At 45.1% G+C, this 23,298-nt stretch overlaps 1 protein-coding gene across 1 annotated transcript in view; it reads left to right on the top strand.

The window, feature by feature from the left end:
* Nucleotides 1-23,298, top strand: part of LOC144770986 (putative cation-transporting ATPase 13A4) — a 722,230-nt gene that overhangs the window by 606,157 nt on the left and 92,775 nt on the right. The window contains exons 25-26 of the mRNA XM_078655855.1: nt 5,710-5,782; nt 14,170-14,344. Of these exons, the coding sequence (XP_078511981.1) occupies nt 5,710-5,782; nt 14,170-14,344 (248 nt within the window). The remainder of the gene's footprint in view (nt 1-5,709; nt 5,783-14,169; nt 14,345-23,298) is intronic.

Here is a 23,298-nt window from a genome sequence, read left to right as displayed (position 1 = left end):
CTGCAGCTGATATCTCCTCAGTTACCTCCACTGGTGTCTCCTTCTACACAGCTTTAAATCTGGGCTGCAGCTGATATCTCCTCAGTTACCTCCACTGGTGTCTCCTTCTACACAGCTTTAAATCTGGGCTGCAGCTGATATCTCCTCAGTTACCTCCACTGGTGTCTCCTTCTACACAGCTTTAAATCTGGGCTGCAGCTGATATCTCCTCAGTTACCTCCACTGGTGTCTCCTTCTACACAGCTTTAAATCTGGGCTGCAGCTGAGATCTCCTCAGTTACCTCCACTCTCGTCTCCTTCTACACAGCTTCAAATCTGGGCTGCAGCTGATATCTCCTCAGTTACCTCCACTGGTGTCTCCTTCTACACAGCTTTAAATCTGGGCTGCAGCTGATATCTCCTCAGTTACCTCCACTGGTGTCTCCTTCTACACAGCTTTAAATCTGGGCTGCAGCTGAGATCTCCTCAGTTACCTCCACTGGTGTCTCCTTCTACACAGCTTTAAATCTGGGCTGCAGCTGATATCTCCTCATTTACCTCCACTCTCGTCTCCTTCTACACAGCTTCAAATCTGGGCTGCAGCTGATATCTCCTCAGTTACCTCCACTGGTGTCTCCTTCTACACAGCTTTAAATCTGGGCTGCAGCTGAGATCTCCTCAGTTACCTCCACTGGTGTCTCCTTCTACACAGCTTTAAATCTGGGCTGCAGCTGATATCTCCTCAGTTACCTCCACTCTCGTCTCCTTCTACACAGCTTTAAATCTGGGCTGCAGCTGAGATCTCCTCAGTTACCTCCACTGGTGTCTCCTTCTACACAGCTTTAAATCTGGGCTGCAGCTGATATCTCCTCATTTACCTCCACTCTCGTCTCCTTCTACACAGCTTTAAATCTGGAGCTGCAGCTGATATCTCCTCAGTTACCTCCACTGGTGTCTCCTTCTACACAGCTTTAAATCTGGGGCTGCAGCTGAGATCTCCTCAGTTACCTCCACTGGTGTCTCCTTCTACACAGCTTTAAATCTGGGCTGCAGCTGATATCTCCTCATTTACCTCCACTCTCGTCTCCTTCTACACAGCTTCAAATCTGGGCTGCAGCTGATATCTCCTCAGTTACCTCCACTGGTGTCTCCTTCTACACAGCTTTAAATCTGGGCTGCAGCTGAGATCTCCTCAGTTACCTCCACTGGTGTCTCCTTCTACACAGCTTTAAATCTGGGCTGCAGCTGATATCTCCTCAGTTACCTCCACTCTCGTCTCCTTCTACACAGCTTTAAATCTGGGCTGCAGCTGATATCTCCTCATTTACCTCCACTGGTGTCTCCTTCCACACAGCTTTAAATCTGGGCTGCAGCTGATATCCTCTCAGTTACCTACACTGGTGTCTCCTTCTCACAGCTTTAAATCTGGGCTGCAGCTGATATCTCCTCGTTTACCTCCACTGGTGTCTCCTTCTACACAGCTTTAAATCTGGGCTGCAGCTGATATCTCCTCAGTTACCTCCGCTGGTGTCTCCTTCTACACAGCTTTAAATCTGGGGCTGCAGCTGAGATCTCCTCATTTACCTCCACTGGTGTCTCCTTCTACACAGCTTTAAATCTGGGCTGCAGCTGATATCTCCTCATCTACCTCCACTGGTGTCTCCTTCTACACAGCTTTAAATCTGGGGCTGCAGCTGATATCTCCTCATTTACCTCCACTGGTGTCTCCTTCTACACAGCTTTAAATCTGGGCTGCAGCTGATATCCTCTCAGTTACCTCCACTCTCGTCTCCTTCTACACAGCTTTAAATCTGGGCTGCAGCTGATATCTCCTCATCTACCTCCACTGGTGTCTCCTTCTACACAGCTTTAAATCTGGGCTGCAGCTGATATCTCCTCAGTTACCTCCGCTGGTGTCTCCTTCTACACAGCTTTAAATCTGGGGCTGCAGCTGAGATCTCCTCATTTACCTCCACTGGTGTCTCCTTCTACACAGCTTTAAATCTGGGCTGCAGCTGATATCCTCTCAGTTACCTCCACTCTCGTCTCCTTCTACACAGCTTTAAATCTGGGCTGCAGCTGAGATCTCCTCAGTTACCTCCACTGGTGTCTCCTTCTCACAGCTTTAAATCTGGGCTGCAGCTGATATCTCCTCAGTTACCTCCACTGGTGTCTCCTTCTACACAGCTTTAAATCTGGGGCTGCAGCTGATATCTCCTCAGTTACCTCCACTGGTGTCTCCTTCTACACAGCTTCAAATCTGGAGCTGCAGCTGATATCTCCTCAGTTACCTCCACTGGTGTCTCCTTCTACACAGCTTTAAATCTGGGCTGCAGCTGATATCTCCTCAGTTACCTCCACTGGTGTCTCCTTCTACACAGCTTCAAATCTGGAGCTGCAGCTGATATCTCCTCAGTTACCTCCACTGGTGTCTCCTTCTACACAGCTTTAAATCTGGGCTGCAGCTGATATCTCCTCATTTACCTCCACTGGTGTCTCCTTCTCACAGCTTTAAATCTGTGGCTGCAGCTGATATCTCCTCATTTACCTCCACTGGTGTCTCCTTCTCACAGCTTTAAATCTGGGCTGCAGCTGATATCTCCTCCTTTACCTCCACTGGTGTCTCCTTCTACACAGCTTTAAATCTGGGCTGCAGCTGATATCTCCTCATTTACCTCCACTGGTGTGTCCTTCTCACAGCTTTAAATCTGTGGCTGCAGCTGATATCTCCTCAGTTACCTCCACTGGTGTCTCCTTCTACACAGCTTCAAATCTGGAGCTGCAGCTGAGATCTCCTCATTTACCTCCACTGGTGTCTCCTTCTACACAGCTTCAAATCTGGAGCTGCAGCTGAGATCTCCTCATTTACCTCCACTGGTGTGTCCTTCTCACAGCTTTAAATCTGGAGCTGCAGCTGATATCTCCTCAGTTACCTCCACTGGTGTGTCCTTCTACACAGCTTTAAATCTGGGCTGCAGCTGATATCTCCTCATTTACCTCCACTGGTGTCTCCTTCTCACAGCTTTAAATCTGGAGCTGCAGCTGATATCTCCTCAGTTACCTCCACTGGTGTCTCCTTCTACACAGCTTTAAATCTGGGCTGCAGCTGATATCTCCTCAGTTACCTCCACTGGTGTCTCCTTCTACACAGCTTTAAATCTGGGGCTGCAGCTGATATCTCCTCATTTACCTCCACTGGTGTGTCCTTCTCACAGCTTTAAATCTGGGGCTGCAGCTGATATCTCCTCATTTACCTCCACTGGTGTGTCCTTCTCACAGCTTTAAATCTGGGGCTGCAGCTGATATCTCCTCATTTACCTCCACTGGTGTCTCCTTCTACACAGCTTTAAATCTGGTGCTGCAGCTGATATCTCCTCATTTACCTCCACTGGTGTCTCCTTCTACACAGCTTTAAATCTGGTGCTGCAGCTGATATCTCCTCAGTTACCTCCACTGGCGTCTCCTTCTACACAGCTTCAAATCTGGGCTGCAGCTGATATCTCCTCAGTTACCTCCACTCTTTTGTCCTTCTACACAGCTTTAAATCTGGAGCTGCAGCTGATATCTCCTCAGTTACCTCCACTGGCGTCTCCTTCTACACAGCTTTAAATCTGGGCTGCAGCTGATATCTCCTCAGTTACCTCCACTGGTGTCTCCTTCTACACAGCTTTAAATCTGGGCTGCAGCTGAGATCTTCTCTTTTACCTCCACTGGTGTCTCCTTCTACACAGCTTTAAATCTGGGGCTGCAGCTGAGATCTCCTCAGTTACCTCCACTGGTGTCTCCTTCTACACAGCTTTAAATCTGGGCTGCAGCTGATATCTCATCATTTACCTCCACTGGTGTCTCCTTCTACACAGCTTTAAATCTGGGCTGCAGCTGAGATCTCCTCAGTTACCTCCACTGGTGTCTCCTTCTACACAGCTTTAAATCTGGGCTGGAGCTGATATCTCCTCAGTTACCTCCACTGGTGTCTCCTTCTACACAGCTTTAAATCTGGGCTGCAGCTGATATCTCATCATTTACCTCCACTGGTGTCTCCTTCTACACAGCTTTAAATCTGGGCTGCAGCTGATATCTCATCATTTACCTCCACTTGTGTCTCCTTCTACACAGCTTTAAATCTGGGCTGCAGCTGAGATCTCCTCAGTTACCTCCACTGGTGTCTCCTTCTACACAGCTTTAAATCTGGGCTGGAGCTGAGATCTCCTCAGTTACCTCCACCGGTGTGTCCTTCTACGCAGCTTTAAATCTGGGGCTGCAGCTGATATCTCCTCATTTACCTCCACTGGTGGCTCCTTCTACACAGCTTTAAATCTGGAGCTGCAGCTGAGATCTCCTCAGTTACCTCCACTCTTGTCTCTTTCTACACAGCTTTAAATCTGGGCTGCAGCTGATATCTCCTCAGTTACCTCCACTGGTGTCTCCTTCTACACAGCTTTAAATCTGGGCTGCAGCTGAGATCTCCTCAGTTACCTCCACTGGTGTCTCCTTCTACACAGCTTTAAATCTGGGCTGCAGCTGATATCTCCTCAGTTACCTCCACTGGCGTCTCCTTCTACACAGCTTTAAATCTGGGCTGCAGCTGATATCTCCTCAGTTACCTCCACTGGTGTCTCCTTCTACACAGCTTTAAATCTGGGCTGCAGCTGATATCTCCTCAGTTACCTCCACTCTCGTCTCCTTCTACACAGCTTTAAATCTGGGCTGCAGCTGATATCTCCTCAGTTACCTCCACTCTTGTCTCTTTCTACACAGCTTTAAATCTGGGCTGCAGCTGATATCTCCTCAGTTACCTCCACTGGTGTCTCCTTCTACACAGCTTTAAATCTGGGCTGCAGCTGATATCTCCTCAGTTACCTCCACTGGTGTCTCCTTCTACGCAGCTTTAAATCTGGGGCTGCAGCTGATATCTCCTCATTTACCTCCACTGGTGGCTCCTTCTACACAGCTTTAAATCTGGAGCTGCAGCTGAGATCTCCTCAGTTACCTCCACTCTTGTCTCTTTCTACACAGCTTTAAACCTGGGGCTGCAGCTGATATCTCCTCAGTTACCTCCACTGGTGTCTCCTTCTCACAGCTTTAAATCTGGGCTGCAGCTGATATCTCCTCAGTTACCTCCACTGGTGTCTCCTTCTACACAGCTTTAAATCTGGGGCTGCAGCTGATATCTCCTCATTTACCTCCACTGGTGTCTCCTTCTACACAGCTTTAAATCTGGGCTGCAGCTGAGATCTCCTCAGTTACCTCCACTGGTGTCTCCTTCTACACAGCTTTAAATCTGGGCTGCAGCTGATATCTCCTCAGTTACCTCCACTGGCGTCTCCTTCTACACAGCTTTAAATCTGGGCTGCAGCTGATATCTCCTCAGTTACCTCCACTGGTGTCTCCTTCTACACAGCTTTAAATCTGGGGCTGCAGCTGAGATTTTCTCAGTTACCTCCACTGGTGTCTCCTTCTACACAGCTCTGCACAAATGCTCACAAAATAATATTTTTGAATTTAGCATCCAAGTACATAACTGTAATGTTTAATCTCTAGAATGAATCATTACACTGATGTCATTGTGGGGGGCATCTCAGATCACTTATTGAACAAGAAAATCTGAATTGATGACTTGAATTGTACAAGATAGCTTCTCTCGATACACAATGATCTAACTCTGTGTTCATTGATATTCACAATACTAGACTTTTTATTTTGTGTACTGTTTTTCTTCCCCTATTACAGCACTTTGGACTCTTCGGAAGATGCCTGTACCTCATTAATGATGTGGCGATCACAACAGGCGTGTGCTTAACAAGTACGATTCTACACTCTCCAACATGAATTCAAATGTGTTCTTATTGCCTGAAATTCAAAAATGCAGCTTGTGGCTGCCCCATTCCACTTGTGTGTGTATGAGATTTCACAAACCTTTGTAGTACACATGAGCATATACATTTTGCAAATATACTAGTTAGCCTATTTAAAGATTAACCACTCAGTGATCAGCTCAGTGCAAACACAAAGAACCAGACTATTGGCCATGACTGAGACACCAGAGGCCAAAGGTCATGTTAGTGGTGGTGTCTCTGATGGGTAGTATATTTGGTATCCAGCCACACAAGCACACTCACACCCCTACACTCCCACACCCACCCAAAGCACAAACACACACACACCACACACACACACAAACACACACACAAACACACACACACTCACACCCCTACATTCCTACACCCCACCAAAGCACAAACAAACACACACACACACACACCACACACACACACGCACACACGCACACACACACACATGCACACACACTCACACCCCTACATTCCTACACCCACCCAAAGCACAAACACACACACACACACGCGCACACACACACTTGGGTATCAACAGCAATCCTTATAACAGAACAAAGGCACCCTGATTGCCTTAGATAAGAAAATGCACTCTAGTTTATCTTAAAAAGGTGAGAACTAAGAACAAAAGACTCTCTCCGAATTGCTCACAAAGTGTGGTCACCAATCACCAAAGTGATGGAAAACCCATTATGAGATTCTGGATCATTAACTGAGGTGAGAAAAATACATGGACTCACTACCACAAAGTTAGTAAAATGGGCTTTGTGGTGAAAAGTTTCATTCAGCAATGCCATATATTAGCTGGTTCACTGACAGAGAAATGTGTATAGTGTTTCATTCAGCACCAAAAGAACTTTGAAGAAAATAAAATAATAATGATCCTAAACCAATATAATAAAAATGAGGAAATATATATGATCAAAATAACACCAATATTCCAAAAAATGGTTGAGGGGATCATGAGACATTCATTTCTGATGAAAATGGCAAAAAATCTATTAGGAACTAACGGACATATTAACAAGGGCTTTATCTCCGCTTTTTTGGCTTTAAAAGCCAAATAAGCGGAGATAAAAAAATCGCCCTATCAACAACAGGGTGCTAACATGCAAAATTGCATGTTAGCACCCTTTCACTCTACGCTTCCCTTTGCATCTCTAATGAGATGCAAAGTGGGCGTTCCAGAGAAAAATAATAGGAGAAATGTTGCTAAGTGACATTTCTCCTATTATCAAGCTTCACGCTAACCCTGTTAGAGACAAAAAAAAATAGAGCGCTAACCACGGTTAACGCTGCTTTTTTACGTCTGCTAATTTTCAGACTTAGCCATGTAATCCAATGGGAGGTGGATTACATGGCTGAGTCCACCATGGGCTATCAACAAGGATATCCCTATCTTTGTAGTTTTATCGCTGCATTACCAGCGATAACCTCATACAATGCCGCTATCGCTGGATTTTTTTATCGCCTAGGCATTTAGCGTTGTTAATAACGCGATAACCAGGCCATTGGGGCATATTAGCAAGGGCATTATCGCCGATGAAGTGCGATATTTTTATCGCCCTATTAGCAAGACAGCGTTAACATGCGTTAGCGCCAGCTTTCCGGTGTTATCTGCCGGTTTTCCTATCGCCTTGCATGCCAGCTCTAATTATCGCTAATGACATGCAAGGTAGGCGTAATCGACAAAAAACAACCTAGGCAACCAATAATTTGAACAGAACACAATATAAAGGAACAATTGGCTACAACTTAGCCAATTGTTCCTTTATATTGTGTTCTGTTCAAATTATTGGTTGCCTAGGTTGTTTTTTGTCGATTGCTGTCTTTTCCCTGACCTAGGAACTACAGTATCTATGTTTTCAGGGGGTCCTTGTTAAATATACACCAATGCAAGGTAGGCGTTACTTACAAAACGCACAAAGAAAAGGTCGCTAAAACAACTTCGCTCTATTAGCAAATCTGTCCCGTGATGACAAAAGTTGCGCTAGGCCCCCATCATCGCAATATTCTATCGCCTGATTGAAACCTGACTTACCATTAATGCCTTTGGGGGGTTAAGTCCACACTCCCCTATTACTAAGCCTGACATTAGCGCTGTGAAATCATCGCAAGATTTCACGCGCTAATGTTCATTATCGCAGCCTATCGCAGGATTTCACATCACCTGTTTGCGGCTTGTTGGTAATACAATGCTAACACAACGATAGTTTCCCGCAATAGACGGAGATAAGAAAAGACGCGTTAACTGCGGTTAGCAATAATTATCGCCTTCTCTTGCTAATATCCCCCACGGTGTAAAGTATATTATGCAGCACTTAAACAGTAATAAACTGAAAACACAACACAAGGGAAATCACATAGGAATTTAGAAAAATCGATTACATTTTAATAGTTTATTTGACACCATAATGCAAAAATCAAATCAGTAGAACAAGCAGTATGAATTAGTATGTTTTAAAGTAAGAAATTACATCTAAAAGATGAAAACACCAAACGCGAACATCTAGTCGCTTTAGGCTGGGGCAAAGTTGAAATTTATGGCCGACTGCGATGGGGCGCGGTTCAGATACACAAAGTGGACCCAGTTTCTGCTTACCTTTGGGCTTCAAAGACTTTTAAAGAAAAATGACTGAGAAGGTAAATTTCGGCGGGGCAAGGCAGCTGGTGGCATCCGAGGAGGAGACATTATCATCAGGGAGCCACTGGACGAAGTCACAGTGAAGTTTAATACGTTCGGGCTAAGTCTCTTTTACGGGATTCAAAAGTCTCCAGAGGACGAAGCTGCCGGCTGTATCCAAAAAGGGCTCCGCGAGGCCGGATACCCTTTCTGCAAAGACTGGTTTTACTGCTGCAGAAAAGAATTTAGTCGGAGCTGCCGCAAAATCAGACCGAACAACAATGCTCCTTGGGTGGATCAGCAAGCACGTAGTTCCTGGTCTCATCTTGGTTCTTAAGGCTCTTCTTTGCAGAATACTCCCAAGATTTGGGCTATTTGGGCTCCTTTAGCACCACGTCTTTGGTCCAGGGCTGGAGAGGAACCACTTGAAGGATCAGGATTCACGCAGGCTGGGTCTAGCTGGTGGTTCAAGATGGTGGGAGCCATTCCTGTCCCTGAGCTCTGATTAGGAAGCCAGCCAACTAACTCTTGGAATCACCCTGGAAGTCTTGGATTCAAGCAGGAAAACAGATCAGAAGGTCTCAGGTGGCAGGGCAGTCCTCTCAGGGCACGGGCAGGCTGCCATCCACATGGTAGTCGTTGTGGCGTAGCAGGGCAGACATCTGACGTACATAGCAGGCCACAGATAGCAAGCCAGTTCTCTGAGAGCCCTTACGCCGGTCCAGAAGTGAACCGAAGAGTGGGTCTGAGCTCTGAGGGACCTATTTTTATACCTGGCGGCAACATTGGGTGGGAAGAAATTTCTAGAGTTTTCTTCTCACTGAAGTGTCTGGAATGTCTTGCCCTGTTCCCAGGCTGTCTGGGGGACCAAAAGCTAGTGTGAAGTTCTATGAGTTTGAGCTGAGGCAGAGTTTTTGAAGCGCAAGTAGGATTGTGCACAGTTTCCTCCACCCCCTGTCCTGCCAACACCCAGTCCCTCAATTCTGTCACTGTCTGGCAGGAATACACAAAGGCCAACTCCCAATTACACCTAGTCATATGACCCAGGAAACAGACCGAATGCTCAAGATGGTTAGGACAAGAAAAAGAACATTTTCTACAAGTATCATTTTCAGAATTATGACTTAAAATCTGACTTTACCAGTAAAGAGGATTCTAAATTACAATTCCTAAGTGACCAACGTGATATTTCTACCTGCTCCCAAACAAACGTTACCTCTTATTAAATAAAATAAAGGCTACCTATGTTATCCTATGGGAGAGATAAGCCTTACATTAGTGAAAAATAAATTTGGGAGCTTTCCATACCAGGACATGTAAAACTTAAAAGTGCACATCCAACATTTTAAATACAATGCATCCTTCCCTATAGACTGATTCGGGCCTACCTTAGGGGGGAGTCATATGTAATAAAAAGGAAGTTTTAGGCCTGGCAAGGTGTTTATTTTGCTAAGTCGAATTAGTAGTGTAACTCTGCATACAAGCCGCAGTGGGAGGCCTGGGGTATGTTTTAAGGGACTCCTAAAGTGGATGGCATAATAAGTGCTGCAGGCCCACCAGCGTGGTGTGGAGTGCAAAAAAACGATGGATTTAGGCCCAGATCCTTGTACTGGGGTGAATGTATGACATTGTTCTACATTCTGTCCATCAACTGTGTTTTTTGCAATTTTCACCCTGAGTGGGCTGGGTATGCTCAGACGTGAGTCCCAGGCTCTCCACACCACTGGAGTCAAGCTATCCAGGCTGATGAAGGCTGATAGCCAGAAACCGGTCCTTGGATGCTTGATTCCGGTCTGGGAAAGACACGGCTTGGTAGTTCGGACTGGACTGTTCCCATGAGGCACAGGGTCAGAGCTGATTTGCATATTGCCAGTGTCTAACCCAGGGTGGTGTGGAGTGCAAAAAAAACGATGGATTTAGGTCCAGATCCTTGTACTGGGGTGAATGTATGACATTGTTCTACATTCTTTCCATCAACTGTGTTTTTTGCAATTTTCACCCCGAGTGGGCTGGGTATGCTCAGACGTGAGTCCCAGGCTCTCCACACCACTGGAGTCAAGCTATCCAGGCTGATGAAGGCTGATAGCCAGAAACCGGTCCTTGGATGCTTGATTCCGGTCTGGGAAAGACATGGCTTGGTAGTTCGGACTGGACTGTTCCCATGAGGCACAGGGTCAGAGCTGATTTGCATATATCCAGTGTCTAACCCAGGGTGGTGTGGAGTGCAAAAAAACGATGGATTTAGGCCCAGATCCTTGTACTGGGGTGAATGTATGACATTGTTCTACATTCTGTCCATCAACTGTGTTTTTTGCAATTTTCACCCTGAGTGGGCCGGGTATGCTCAGACGTGAGTCCCAGGCTCTCGACACCACTGGAGTCAAGCTATCCAGGCTGATGAAGGCTGATAGCCAGAAACCGGTCCTTGGATGCTTGATTCCGGTCTGGGAAAGACATGGCTTGGTAGTTCGGACTGGACTGTTCCCATGAGGCACAGGGTCAGAGCTGATTTGCTTATAGCCAGTGTCTAACCCAGGGTGGTGTGGAGTGCAATAAAACGATGGATTTAGGCCCAGATCCTTGTACTGGGGTGAATGTATGACATTGTTCTACATTCTTCCATCAACTGTGTTTTTTGCAATTTTCACCCTGAGTGGGCTGGGTATGCTCAGACGTGAGTCCCAGGCTCTCCACACCACTGGAGTCAAGCTATCCAGGCTGATGAAGGCTGATAGCCAGAAACCGGTCCTTGGATGCTTGATTCCGGTCTGGGAAAGACATGGCTTGGTAGTTCGGACTGGACTGTTCCCATGAGGCACAGGGTCAGAGCTGATTTGCTTATAGCCAGTGTCTAACCCAGGGTGGTGTGGAGTGCAAAAAAACGATGGATTTAGGCCCAGATCCTTGTACTGGGGTGAATGTATGACATTGTTCTACATTCTGTCCATCAACTGTGTTTTTTGCAGGCCCACCAGCAGCATTTGATTTATCAGCCCTGGATATAGAGTATACCACAGTAGCAGGCTCAATCAACTCTCAGGCTGGCAGTCTGAAATACTTCCAGTGTGGCCTGCACTCTTCTGGGGGACTCCAGAACAAATACAAAGTGAAATTAGAGTACTTTGAACCTGCTTTCGGCTCCAGTCAGAAGTCCCAATTTCTTCAGATGCTGGATATTTCCTTTGGTTCATTCCTAAGATTTACTGACAGGTGGAAACCCTCTAGCGTCAGAGTCCACGTTCATCAGTGGGCGGGAGGCTCAAACACATTCTCCTGCAAGGACGTCCAGGACAGTTCCTATTGCCAGTGGGTTTGCTAGTTCTTCCTCACAGATGTCCTTCCTTTTTCAATGATAACTGGTTTGACCATCAGCAACATCTCTAAAGCTTATGAACCTGAGAATTAACTGGTCCTTCCCAGAGCATGCTCACCAACTAGTTTATACTCTCATATTCTCCCTACAAGTTCAAGTGTTTTTGAATTGCTGACGGTCCCCATCTTCTCTAGTCAATATGAATTAGCCTGGAGGTCTTTCTGTATTATTCAAATGAGTGAGCTCTCTTTAACGCCTTAACCGCGGCGGTTTTTCCGCCGCGGTGCGGGCGTTCTAAAGGGTGGATGGGGCTGCGTCAGCCGTTGGATGTGCGCAGCACCAGGGAGGTAGCTCGCGTGACGTCCAACCGCCGACGGCAGCAGGGAAGGGGTTTAAAACCAGCCCTGGCTGTCTCTTCATCCAGACCCCTCTTATGGCGGACGGAGACAATCTGACCGGCAACTGGCTGGCTGCCAGTAAGGACTGTGAGTGGGATCCATTTTACTATATGCATGCCAAATATTCAGGTCAATTTCTGGTCATTTTGATTACATTTTATGTTACTCTCCCATATTCTCGGGTAATTAGCAGTGGGAGTCTACCACTTAAATCATCGCCTTCTTGCCAGTAGGAGAAGCATTTTGTGTCTCACAGGAAAGGTATTTCACAGTTTTTTAAAGAGCTAATTACTGCTGCTAGGGAAGGAAGAGCTTGACCAGAACCCAATTAAAACATCTATGGTTACCACAGGATTAGATTTTTCAATTACAATACACTGAATACATTTTTGATAAATATTGCAACGGTCTGCTGATTATTACTGTAACTATTTCCTAACCCGATTTAAGAAAATTATGACATTTATTGACAAGTGGGCTTTTATTATGCAAAATAACGACCACCGCTTCATAAAGAGAAGTAAATGATGTGTATCCTATTACTGTAGGTACTTGTCAATCTAAATATTTGACGTGAGCTACACTGCAGACTCTGCACCCAGATGTAGTGGGCTTTATATAGATGGCTTAGGTAGTGATCTATGTAGGCCTCCAATCATGTTTGCAATGAGCTTCCTTGGATGCATGGCTGATGCAACTTAGTTCACAGCAGTTCAGGGCTGCAGGGGAGGCTTGGTGCAATGATTTTAAAATCATACATGCGGACAGTGTCCATCTACACTGCTGCCCACATGTGATACATGGCAGCTCGTAACCTTGGCTTCACTTTTGACAACTCTCTGTCTGGAAGTGCCCAAGTCAACAAAGTGGTAGGGGCCTGTTTCTCCAAATTACGTATGATCAGGAAAATCTTCCCCTTCCTCCCTCAATCTTCACGCAAAACTGTGGTCCAGGCACTCATCACCACCCATCTAGACTATGCTAACAGTCTATATGCAGGTGCCCCCCTTTACCTTATCGACGTCTGCAAATAGTTCAAAACGCGGCAGCCCGGCTCATTGGTAATATCCCCGCCCGTACTTCAGTCAGAGCCTACCGAGAAGAGCTTCATTGGCTCCCTATTTTACGACGCATCGATTTCAAAATTCTGACCCTGACATTTCGTGCTATTCATGGAACTGGCCCGCTCTATCTGAGAAAACGTCTCAAAATCTCGGCTTCAGTCAGACATCTGAGATCCAACAGCCTTCGTCTCCTGATGGTACCAAGATTCAGGCTTTCTCGGAGTGGCGGCAGATCTTTCACCGTCACTGCCGCCAAGCTCTGGAACAGCCTCCCACTTGATCTCAGGTTTTGCGAATCTGAGCCTGCCTTTCGACGCAAACTCAAGACTTGGTTGTTCACTAAGCGTTAGGGCTTGGTATTGGTATTGTCAGACCATTGTACTCTCCTAGTCTCTCTGTGGGATATGATTCTGGTTTATTCTTTAGGGGGACAATCATGTAACTCTAGCGCCGGGACACCTCCGCCGGAGGTAGCTGTGCGCTCTACAAGCTTCAAATAAATAAATAAATAAATAAATAAATATTCACCTTTTATGCCATGGGTGCATTTCTGCATAGTATTGCTGGGGTCTTTCTCAAAATTTAAAATTTCCACTTGGGGATAGCCAATCTTTGACTGTGTTATGTGTGTAACAAATTGTATAAATGTTGGGTTTATCACTGTTTGTTGCATGTAAATAGCCAGAGTGGTTTTTATAAGTGTGCAGTGCCACATCTCGATCAAGTGTGCGGTATCGTAATGCTAATACTTCAATATGCAATTTTCTTCTTTTTTCATAAAAATACTATTTTTCTCATACCTAGTCAGAAAGTCAGAGGCAACACTCTTTTACATGCCAAAGCTTGTTTAAATGGAGACAATATTAAGAAGCAATTACTGTGACAGTGGATTTGTTTGGATCTAAGTGTAGTTCATTCATACATGTTTCTTTTCTTTCAGTGAGTCTGAATGGTGCCTATCCAAAGATATCTCCATACAGACCAATGAACCGACTGATGTCGCCCCCTTTTGTGCTGTCGATATGTCTGCACACGCTCTTTACCTTCATCGTACAGGTCCTTGGCTATGCATCCGTTCTGGAGCAACCGTGGTATAATGCAACAAACATCCATAGGTAAACACCAACTCAGGGGTGACTTCTTGCATCTCATTTTAGGAATTACAGAGGTCTGTTGAGTTTTTAATGCAATGGCTTTTTTATATATTGTTTACTGCTGCAGATTCTCTATTTCATGGCACTGTAAATGAAGACTGTAGAACTGATTGTATTCAATGTGTCAATATCCTAAAGATGAAATAGTGGCAATGCTTGTTTGGGGTGTGAGCCGAGTGATACACTAGGGAAGCCATCTCACTCCAAATAGTTATGGATACTGTCTCCAGTTCTCAGTTGTTCCACAAATCTTTGCTTCAGGGGTGCGGGTCGAATTGTCGATTGAAGCAAAACAAGCCTACAAGGCTGTGGTATATAAATAAATAATACCGGATCTATTTTTGAATGAATGAATGAATAACAGATAGCTCAATAAAATAAGAGTCAAGATTCGAGGTAGTAGGAGTTTCTGCAGGTTTATTACAGCATAAGGACAGGATCAGGACAACCTGCATAGGATGACCCAGCAGCTGCTGGGGCTAGGTCTGGGATGAGCGCGCTAACTTTTAATAACAATACATCAACTTATATACATAGCGCAAACACATAGCATTACATTGCAGTAGGCGTAACAGTGGGTGGAGCAGAAGGCGTGACGCGTAGCAGTCGCGAAAGATAACAGTAAAAAGAGGTGTAACTGGGAGTATACTTAGACATGTGATGCAAACGTAACAGAATATGTCATGAATGGGCGGAAACATAGGAGGGGGCTACCTAAGGAGCCGGGACCTCTAACCTAATGGTGCGCGAAAACTGGCAATGACGTGTTACTAGGAGAAGCTGGGGGCTACGAACTCTGTGCTAGGAGCAGAGACTAGAGTCTGGAGGGTCGGAGCGACATGTACCTAAACCCTATCTGGTATCTGATGTTTAGGGAACATGTTGATATAAACTAGGAGTCATGAGGGGAAAAGCTAACTTGATTCTAAGACTGGACCATACATTATTCTTACATGAAATGCGTGATGAAGAATACTAAATGACCATTAAATACAGTATTTCTCTAACATGGAGACGAGAAGGCTAGACAATGACGGAAACTATTGATGCAGTTCAGTAGCTTAGGAATGCAGAAGAGGAGGACTGAACTGATAGCTGGAACTATAACATACTTTTTGGCAGACTCAGAGGCAGAGCCAAGCTGCACCGGGCACTGCGAGGCAGGAAGTAAGTGAAGGGTCGAGGATACAGGTGGGGGCTGTATCGCTCCTCAGCGAGGCTTTCAGGAGACAGGAGCTGAATCTGATGTCCGGGCCCTGTTGAGGCCTGGAAACGGGGGCTTTATAATGGAATAACGTGCACACTGGGAAACGTGGCAACATAACTTTACATAGGCCTGATATTCGTAGTATTCACGAGGACTGGAAACGGGCATACTAGAGGTGGACACAACTGGAATTGCGTCATTAATCGGACATGGGGAATAACATATGCATATTGGTCATGCACACATAACATATGATGGATGAGGCGTAGGGACACAGAACATGGCAAAATTTACTTTTCCACATTCCCTCCTTGTCACTACGTTTCCATCAGGAAACATCAATATTCATGATACCGTCTATCATTTCATACAGTATCATTTGCTCGTCTCGAATTGTCTTGGAACGGGACTTAGAACGGGGCTTGGGACTAGGAATACAAGAGGTAGCACACATGCTGCAAATCGCAGGGCCACATTGTATACAGAGGCAGCAGCTAAATATGATCGCTACTGCTATACTTAGAAAGGACAGGACTTTCCATCCCCAGGCGGAAATTATATTCCAGAACCAACCAGACCATGTCCAGGTGCCTGGATCTTGGTGTAACAGATGGGCAATTTTATGGAGTCTGGTTATAGCTGAATAAACAGACGGCGCGTTATTTGGAATGAAAATACAGCAACTAGATCCGATGACTCTACAGGCCCCGCCCCTATCGGCCAGTATGACGTCAAGGACGAGACGATTTTGCAAAACGACAAATCTCATAGCAGATTGTTCTTCGGTTAGGTTACCTAGAGCAGAGGCAGTCTCATTTACTACAGCTTCAAGGGTTCTTGTTAACCTACGGATCAGTTTACTATTCTGGACAGGTCCTACAAAGAAGAAGAAACCTTTATTGAAATCTGTATACTGTTCTAGAGTAGTTTCAGTATAATCGACAATTGGGGACTCCCTTCTATGTCTAATGTGTACTAGATGTGTGTTTCTGTGATAATCAGATGGGGCTAGGAAAACAGGTGGTAGTAAGAAAGCAATGTAACAGGTTCCCTCCCAATCGAGGGGCAGACGGACATATGCAGTTTGACCACAAATAAAATAAGAATGACGTGAAGCTTTGAAGACAGATTTCCCACTGTCACTATACTGGATAACAGTAGTACAATCACTATGTCCTACGTGTACGGAGCCATAACTACGGACACATAATTCGCCTTTGACAGGTAGTACTGAAATAGCAGGTAAGTCTGGAGTAGTATCAGACTGAACATTCAGGACCATGAAATTCGACGAATAATTACCTAAATTATAAACTTCATTTTCTAGATCTAAACCTGTTCTGTGGGGGAAACCTTTCTTGTCTGGAAAACATGTACTGTTAAGAAAAGACATATCTGTTGAGGATGACGTTAACGTGGACCATGCTCCACACGAACCATTATGTGAGAATGGATAAGGAAAGAGTGGCAGAACTCCCTTCGGTGTCTGGAAAGGGGGGAGTCGACCACACACCCAACAATTAGTGGCATTGCTGGTCTGGTGTGAATAATGTAACATACGGATGAAAGAATTGTTGCGCATAGCAAGGCGGTAAGAATATTCGTGAGGAGGCAGATCACTAAACGTGTGCTCTACTGTAGCATTAGCAGACATATTTACATGAGGAACTGGAAAATACAGATAGAACGCATAGCTGGTGCAGGAAATCATAATGCTGATGAATAATATGAAACTCAGAAAAACGATACATCTGATTGAACTTCGACTGACTCTCTCACTATGGGGGTCTATTTTATACATGTCAGAAACAGTCTAACCGTTTCACCTAGGGGAGGACTTATACAATCAAACTGACTGACTTATTTTACTAGACCTGAGCTTTAACTTATACTCCTGTTGCGGAGTTTTCTCTAACAAGGGAGGGGTTGTAATAATGTCTTGTGCGGGACAGTCCTTAAGAGCAATATTCTGGCAGTCCTTCAAATCCTGGGAAATGTTTTTAGAAACGGATTTCAGTCCTTTAAAAAGTTTAACATGAGACAGGTGGACCCACCCCTTCCTGCCTTCCAACTTGACGGCAGTACGGGTGGTCAAGAGGACCTGACGTGGCTCCTTCCAACGTGGTTCCAGCGGACTTGATCTGTCAAAATTTCTGATCATCACCAAGGAGCCTGGAACGATCTCGTGCGGTGCCACCTCGGTATTGTCTGGAAATGCGGCGGCAACCTGTGAACGACATGAGTTGAGGGCAGACATCAAGGAAGCTAGGTAATCTGTCAGCATATTACATGAAACATCAGTAATACTTCGGGGTCTAGGAGTACCCCACATGTTAGGGGGGCGGCCGAATACGACCTCATACGGGGACAGACCTGATCTGGAATGTGCGACCATGCGCATATAAAATAAAGCGACTGGCAGAGCTACTAGCCAGTCCACACCTTTTTCTTTACAGACTTTTGCAATGCGGATTTTCAGAGTCTGATTATGTCTCTCTACGAGACCGGCTGCTTCAGGATGGCGTACACAATGGAACTTCCACTGGTACCCTAACAAAAGGGAAACGTGCTTCATGAGTTCAGATGAGAATGGCTGACCGTTATCAGAATATACGACTCTAGGGAGTCCGTATCTAGGGAAAAATTCACGAACCAACTGCTTGGCAGTGGTCGCGGCTGTGTAATCTGGGACTGGATATGCTTCTGTCCATCTGGACAAAGCGCATACAACTACAAGGACATACTTGAAACCTCGACATCGCTCCATCTGAATATAATCCATCTGGAGGACCTCAAAAGGGTGGTCAGGGGGCTGGAAACCACCTTGTTCCACCGGGACACTTTTACCTGGATTAAACTGACAACATATCATACAGGTACGGACTTTCTGCTTGGCTGCAGCTCGTAAATGCTTGTTGAACCAAATGTTCTGGATACTGTCTAACATAGCTTTTTCTCCTAAATGTGCTGGACTATCTGCGGTATTGATAATGACTTGAACCATAGAGTCGGGGAGAAACCATGTGGCTCTACCCTTCGTTAACCATCCTTGATCTGTCTGGACCCCTCCTTGTTCAGACCATTTCTTGATTTCATCGGGGGTAGCATGTAACTGTATATCTATGACATCTTGTGTAGGGTCCTTAACTGTCATGCATGTAATCGGATCTGGAGTATGTGTCATGTTAACTGGAATGTCTGGAGTCTGTGCTGTAAGCTTGGCTGTGCGGTCTGCTAGATCATTACCTTGAGAAATAATGTCAGTAACTTTCGTATGTGCTTTGCACTTCATGATAGCAATAGATGTCGGTAAATGTATGGCATCTAACAGGGCTTGAATAAGGAGACCATGCTGAATCTTGGTTCCATGAGAAGTCATGAAACCTCTCTCCTGCCAGAGCACTCCGAAGTCGTGTACAACTCCGAATGCGTAACGTGAATCTGTGTAAACATTAACTTTCAGGTTCTTGGCATGTATACAGGCTTGTGTCAGAGCGACTAGCTCTGCTGCTTGAGCAGACAGGGTATCAATACGGTGTGTTTCAATAACGTCGGTGTCAGTAGTTACTGCATATGCTGCGACTAGTTCTCCTGTACTAGTTCTCATACATGAACCATCCACATAAAGTGTCAGGTCAGGATCTGGTAACGGAATGTCTGTCAGGTCTTGTCTTGGCTTAGTCGTAATGTTAACTACTTCCACACAGTCATGTGTGTCTGGATTTGAATTAACTGATGGTAACAGTGTAGCAGGATTCAGGACGTTGCAGCGTCTAATTTCTATGTGTGGCTGGAACAGTGTCAATTCATAACCTGTTAAACGTGCAATTGTCAAGTGTTGAGTTTGTGTTCGGTTCAAAAGAACTTCTACGGAGTGTGGAACTTGTACTGTCAGGGAGTGTCCTAAAACTATGGAATCACTTTGTCTGATAGCTAGTGCTGTGGCTGCAACTGACTTGAGGCACACAGGCAACGCCTGGGCGACTGGATCTAATGTGCTCGAAAAATAAGCACAGGGCTTGTATTGTCCTGCTTGATCTTGTGTAAGAACAGATAATGCTGTACCTTCACGTTCGGTAACGAAAAGTGTAAAAGGCTTACTGTAGTTCGGTGTAGCTAGAACTGGAGCTTGACATAGGGCTTTCTTTAACTCATTGAAACTAAACGTATGTTCAGATGTCCAAGGGAGGACAGTCGATACGGCTGCCTCCTGTGTCGTTAACTGTATCAGTGGCTTGGCTAGAAAGGCATACTGGGGAATCCATTGTCTACAATAAGAAGTAAGGCCGATAAAAGCACGTACCTCCTTCTGGGTTCTGGGCTGGGGAAGACTCGCTATTAACTGGATACGGTCTGGTGTCAACTGCCTACCCCTCTTGGACAGCAAGTGTCCTAAGTATACCACTTGCTGAACACAGAATTGAAGCTTCGAAGGTGACACCTTGTGCCCCATCTCGGCTAGAAAATACAAAACTGTCAGTGACGCTCGTTCGCAGTCACGTTCAGAACGGGCTGTGATCAGGAGATCATCGACATACTGGAGCAGGGCAGTGTCAGTTGGCATGTGAATGTTGTCTAGTTGTCTCTTGAGTGCTTGACTGTAAATACTAGGGCTTTCTGTGAAACCTTGAGGAGCGCGTGTAAACATATAGCTCCTTCCGTTTAAACAAAATCCGAAAAGAAACTGGCTGTCTGGATGAATTGGAACACTAAAAAATGCATTCTTGAGGTCTATGACAGTGAAGAACATGGCTTCGGAATCAATGGCTGTTAACAGGGAAGAAATGTCTGGGACAACTGGGTACTGAGGAATAATACATTTGTTAAGCTCTCGTAAATCAATCACTAATCGATATACTGGGGGTGCATTTGGATCAGCACGTTTCATGACTGGAATGATCGGAGAATTACATACATTGGAGTCAGTTTCTACAACTACTCCTTGAGCCATGAGCTCGTCAATAATTTTGGATAAGGCTGCTACAGCCTCAGGTGGCAATCTGTACTGTCTGATTCGGGGTAACACTACACCTGGCTTGAGAGTCACACGATGGGGTGTGATTTGCATGTAACCTACATCAGTTGGACCTTGCGCCCATAAGTGCTGCGGAACATTAGACAATCTTGAATCAAAATCTCGTAATACATAGTGACCCTTAAAGTCACGTAGGAACAATCGTATTCCCTCTGGGGAACAGCAAATAACTGCACCTAACTCTTTCAGTGTCTTAATGCCTAATAGATTTTCTGGACATGACTTAGTAAGTAACAGATCAGTAGTACGGGACAATGGACCTACTTCTAGAGTGACTGGCTTTGATATCTCATTAACTATTGGCTTTCCTGAAAATCCAAGGGAAACATTTCTTGAGCCTGAGAGCGGAGCCCCTGGAACTTCGGCATGACTAATTGTGGTCCTACTTGCCCCTGTATCGATCAAAAACTTTCTGTCTTTCCCTAATACTTGACTGTGAACATAGGGACCTTCTTGATCTACAGGTATCTCGATGAGAGGCAAGCCTACCTCCCTCTCTAGGCTGTTTCATGAATATGGCTGGTACTCTGGATACTCAGACTGTGCATACTGATACATCTGCGATGTGACATGCTGTGTTGCAGCTATAGGCTGCGGTGCGGGAACTGTCTGTTGTGCATTCTGTGACTGAGGAATCTGTGAAACTTGTTCTTGTCTAGGCGGACGTGGTCTTTCTTTAGTCTTACCAGTAGCTATGTTGTGTTTCAGGACTGCACACTCATTTATAAAATGACCTGGCTGTTTACAATAATTGCAGTTCCCTTTAACGGGAGCTGCAGGATGACTGGCTTGATTCGGACCCCTCTTCTGACTGTCCTGAGGAACAGATTGTGCAACTAGCACTTTCATTTTCGTGTCTTTCATACGTTTTCTTTCGTGCTCTTGCTCTTCTCTGATTCTATTCTGGTGGTACTGGAGCATCTGGAGCATCTGGGACGGGGTATTTGCTTGCCAGGTGCTTTCGACTTTCAAAACTCGGTTTTTAATTTGTGGACTTGAATTCTCGACTAATTTGGTAACGAATAGGTGAGGGTATGACTCACTACTTGTCTTGAGACCACTATTGATACTGAAACATTTCTCAAATCTAGAATAAAAATCACTAATATCTTCATCTTGTTTCTGTTTACAGGCTGAGATTGCATCCCAGTCTTCTTTTCTCGTTGTCAATAATCTGGGTAAAACTTGAATCAATAATTCTGGTAATTCTTTACATTTATCTCCAAGACCGGTACCTGGTACTCGTGCCTTGTCTTCAGCTTCTAGAGCTGTCCAATCGATCTTTTTCTCTCCCACCTCCCATTCTTTTTCCTTTAACTTTTCATACACCCCTGCGGGCAGCAGGACTTTTAACATTTTAATGATATCTGGGTAAGTGTATTCTCCCATACGGAGCATGTCTTTTAATTCTCTATGGAACCCTGCTGGATCTTTGTCATGACAGGGAATTAATTTCTTCATTTCAAGAAGTTCCATCTTTGAAATCGGAGTGTATACAAACACTCGTTGCATTTCGCCACCCGCCCCTTGGACTGGGTGGACTTCTCGTAACGGATTCTGTCTGTCTATGTAAAATGATTTACTTTCTGGGGGTGAGACATGAACAAAATGCGGATTCAGGAACGTTCTATATTTGTGGCGCTGTTCTAGAATGACACTCATTAAATCGGTACCTAGACCTCTCCATCTATACTGGAGTAACTCGTTCAGGATATCGTGTAACGGGCCTGGATCAGAGTGTTGACCCTCATACAGAGTGATGAGGTGCTGGATCATATACATACCCACCAGTCGTTGCTCGGCTGGGGGCAGTTTCAGAAACATTTGTGCCACTATTTCGTCTGGAAAAGTGGTAGAATCAGTAATCCATCGGACTGCTGATCGGGCTAGTTCTTGTTCATGCATAGTACTTAACTCACTATAACCGATTCGTGATTTCAGAATGTGATCGGTAGCTTGAAATACTTGTTCTAGAGAACCTAGTTCTGGTGCTGGATGATGAAAAATAGACTTGGGTTCTAGATGTAAATGACGATCTGGAAATCTAGATTTTCCTACATACGCTATTCTGGCGGAATTCTCGTCTTCCTCTTCAGGATCAGAGATACTTTCTTTCTCGCTTACTTGTGCTGCTTTACGTTGTTCGTGTATCTTTACTATCTCTTTACGGATTTTCTTGTACATACTCTCCATAGCACCGACGGTCTTGTGCTTACCCTCGGCTATATTATCACTCCACCTTGTCAGAATTTTCATCTCGGCGGGATCTTTAGACGGGTAATCTTGTTCTCTTATTAGACAATTGATCAGGAACTTTAATATCATGAGCTGAATCTCGGCTTTCCTTTGAGACATAATCTCGCCAATACTTTCTGGATCATCCCCTGTACGGATGAAACGATATATTCTGTCTAGATCTTCTTTCATATTCCGCAAGGTGACTAGATACTCGGTCACTCTCCTTACACGTAAGGAATATAAAACCATATTATATTCGCCTGGAACCGGATCATAGACACATTCGTTAAGGGTTTGCCTGATTTCTGTAACAGACTGATGTTTAGGCGTGCGCTGTAACGCTTGAGCATGTAATTCGAGTAATGTTAAACGCTTGTGTGGCGGCGGGGTTTGAGGAAGACCTCCTCCTGCGGCCCCTAGACTAGAATCGTCGAC

The sequence above is a fragment of the Lissotriton helveticus genome, chromosome 7 (genome assembly GCF_964261635.1).
Source record: "Lissotriton helveticus chromosome 7, aLisHel1.1, whole genome shotgun sequence".
In the NCBI taxonomy this organism is placed as follows: domain Eukaryota; kingdom Metazoa; phylum Chordata; class Amphibia; order Caudata; family Salamandridae; genus Lissotriton; species Lissotriton helveticus.
This window is presented reverse-complemented; position numbering and strand designations above follow the sequence as displayed.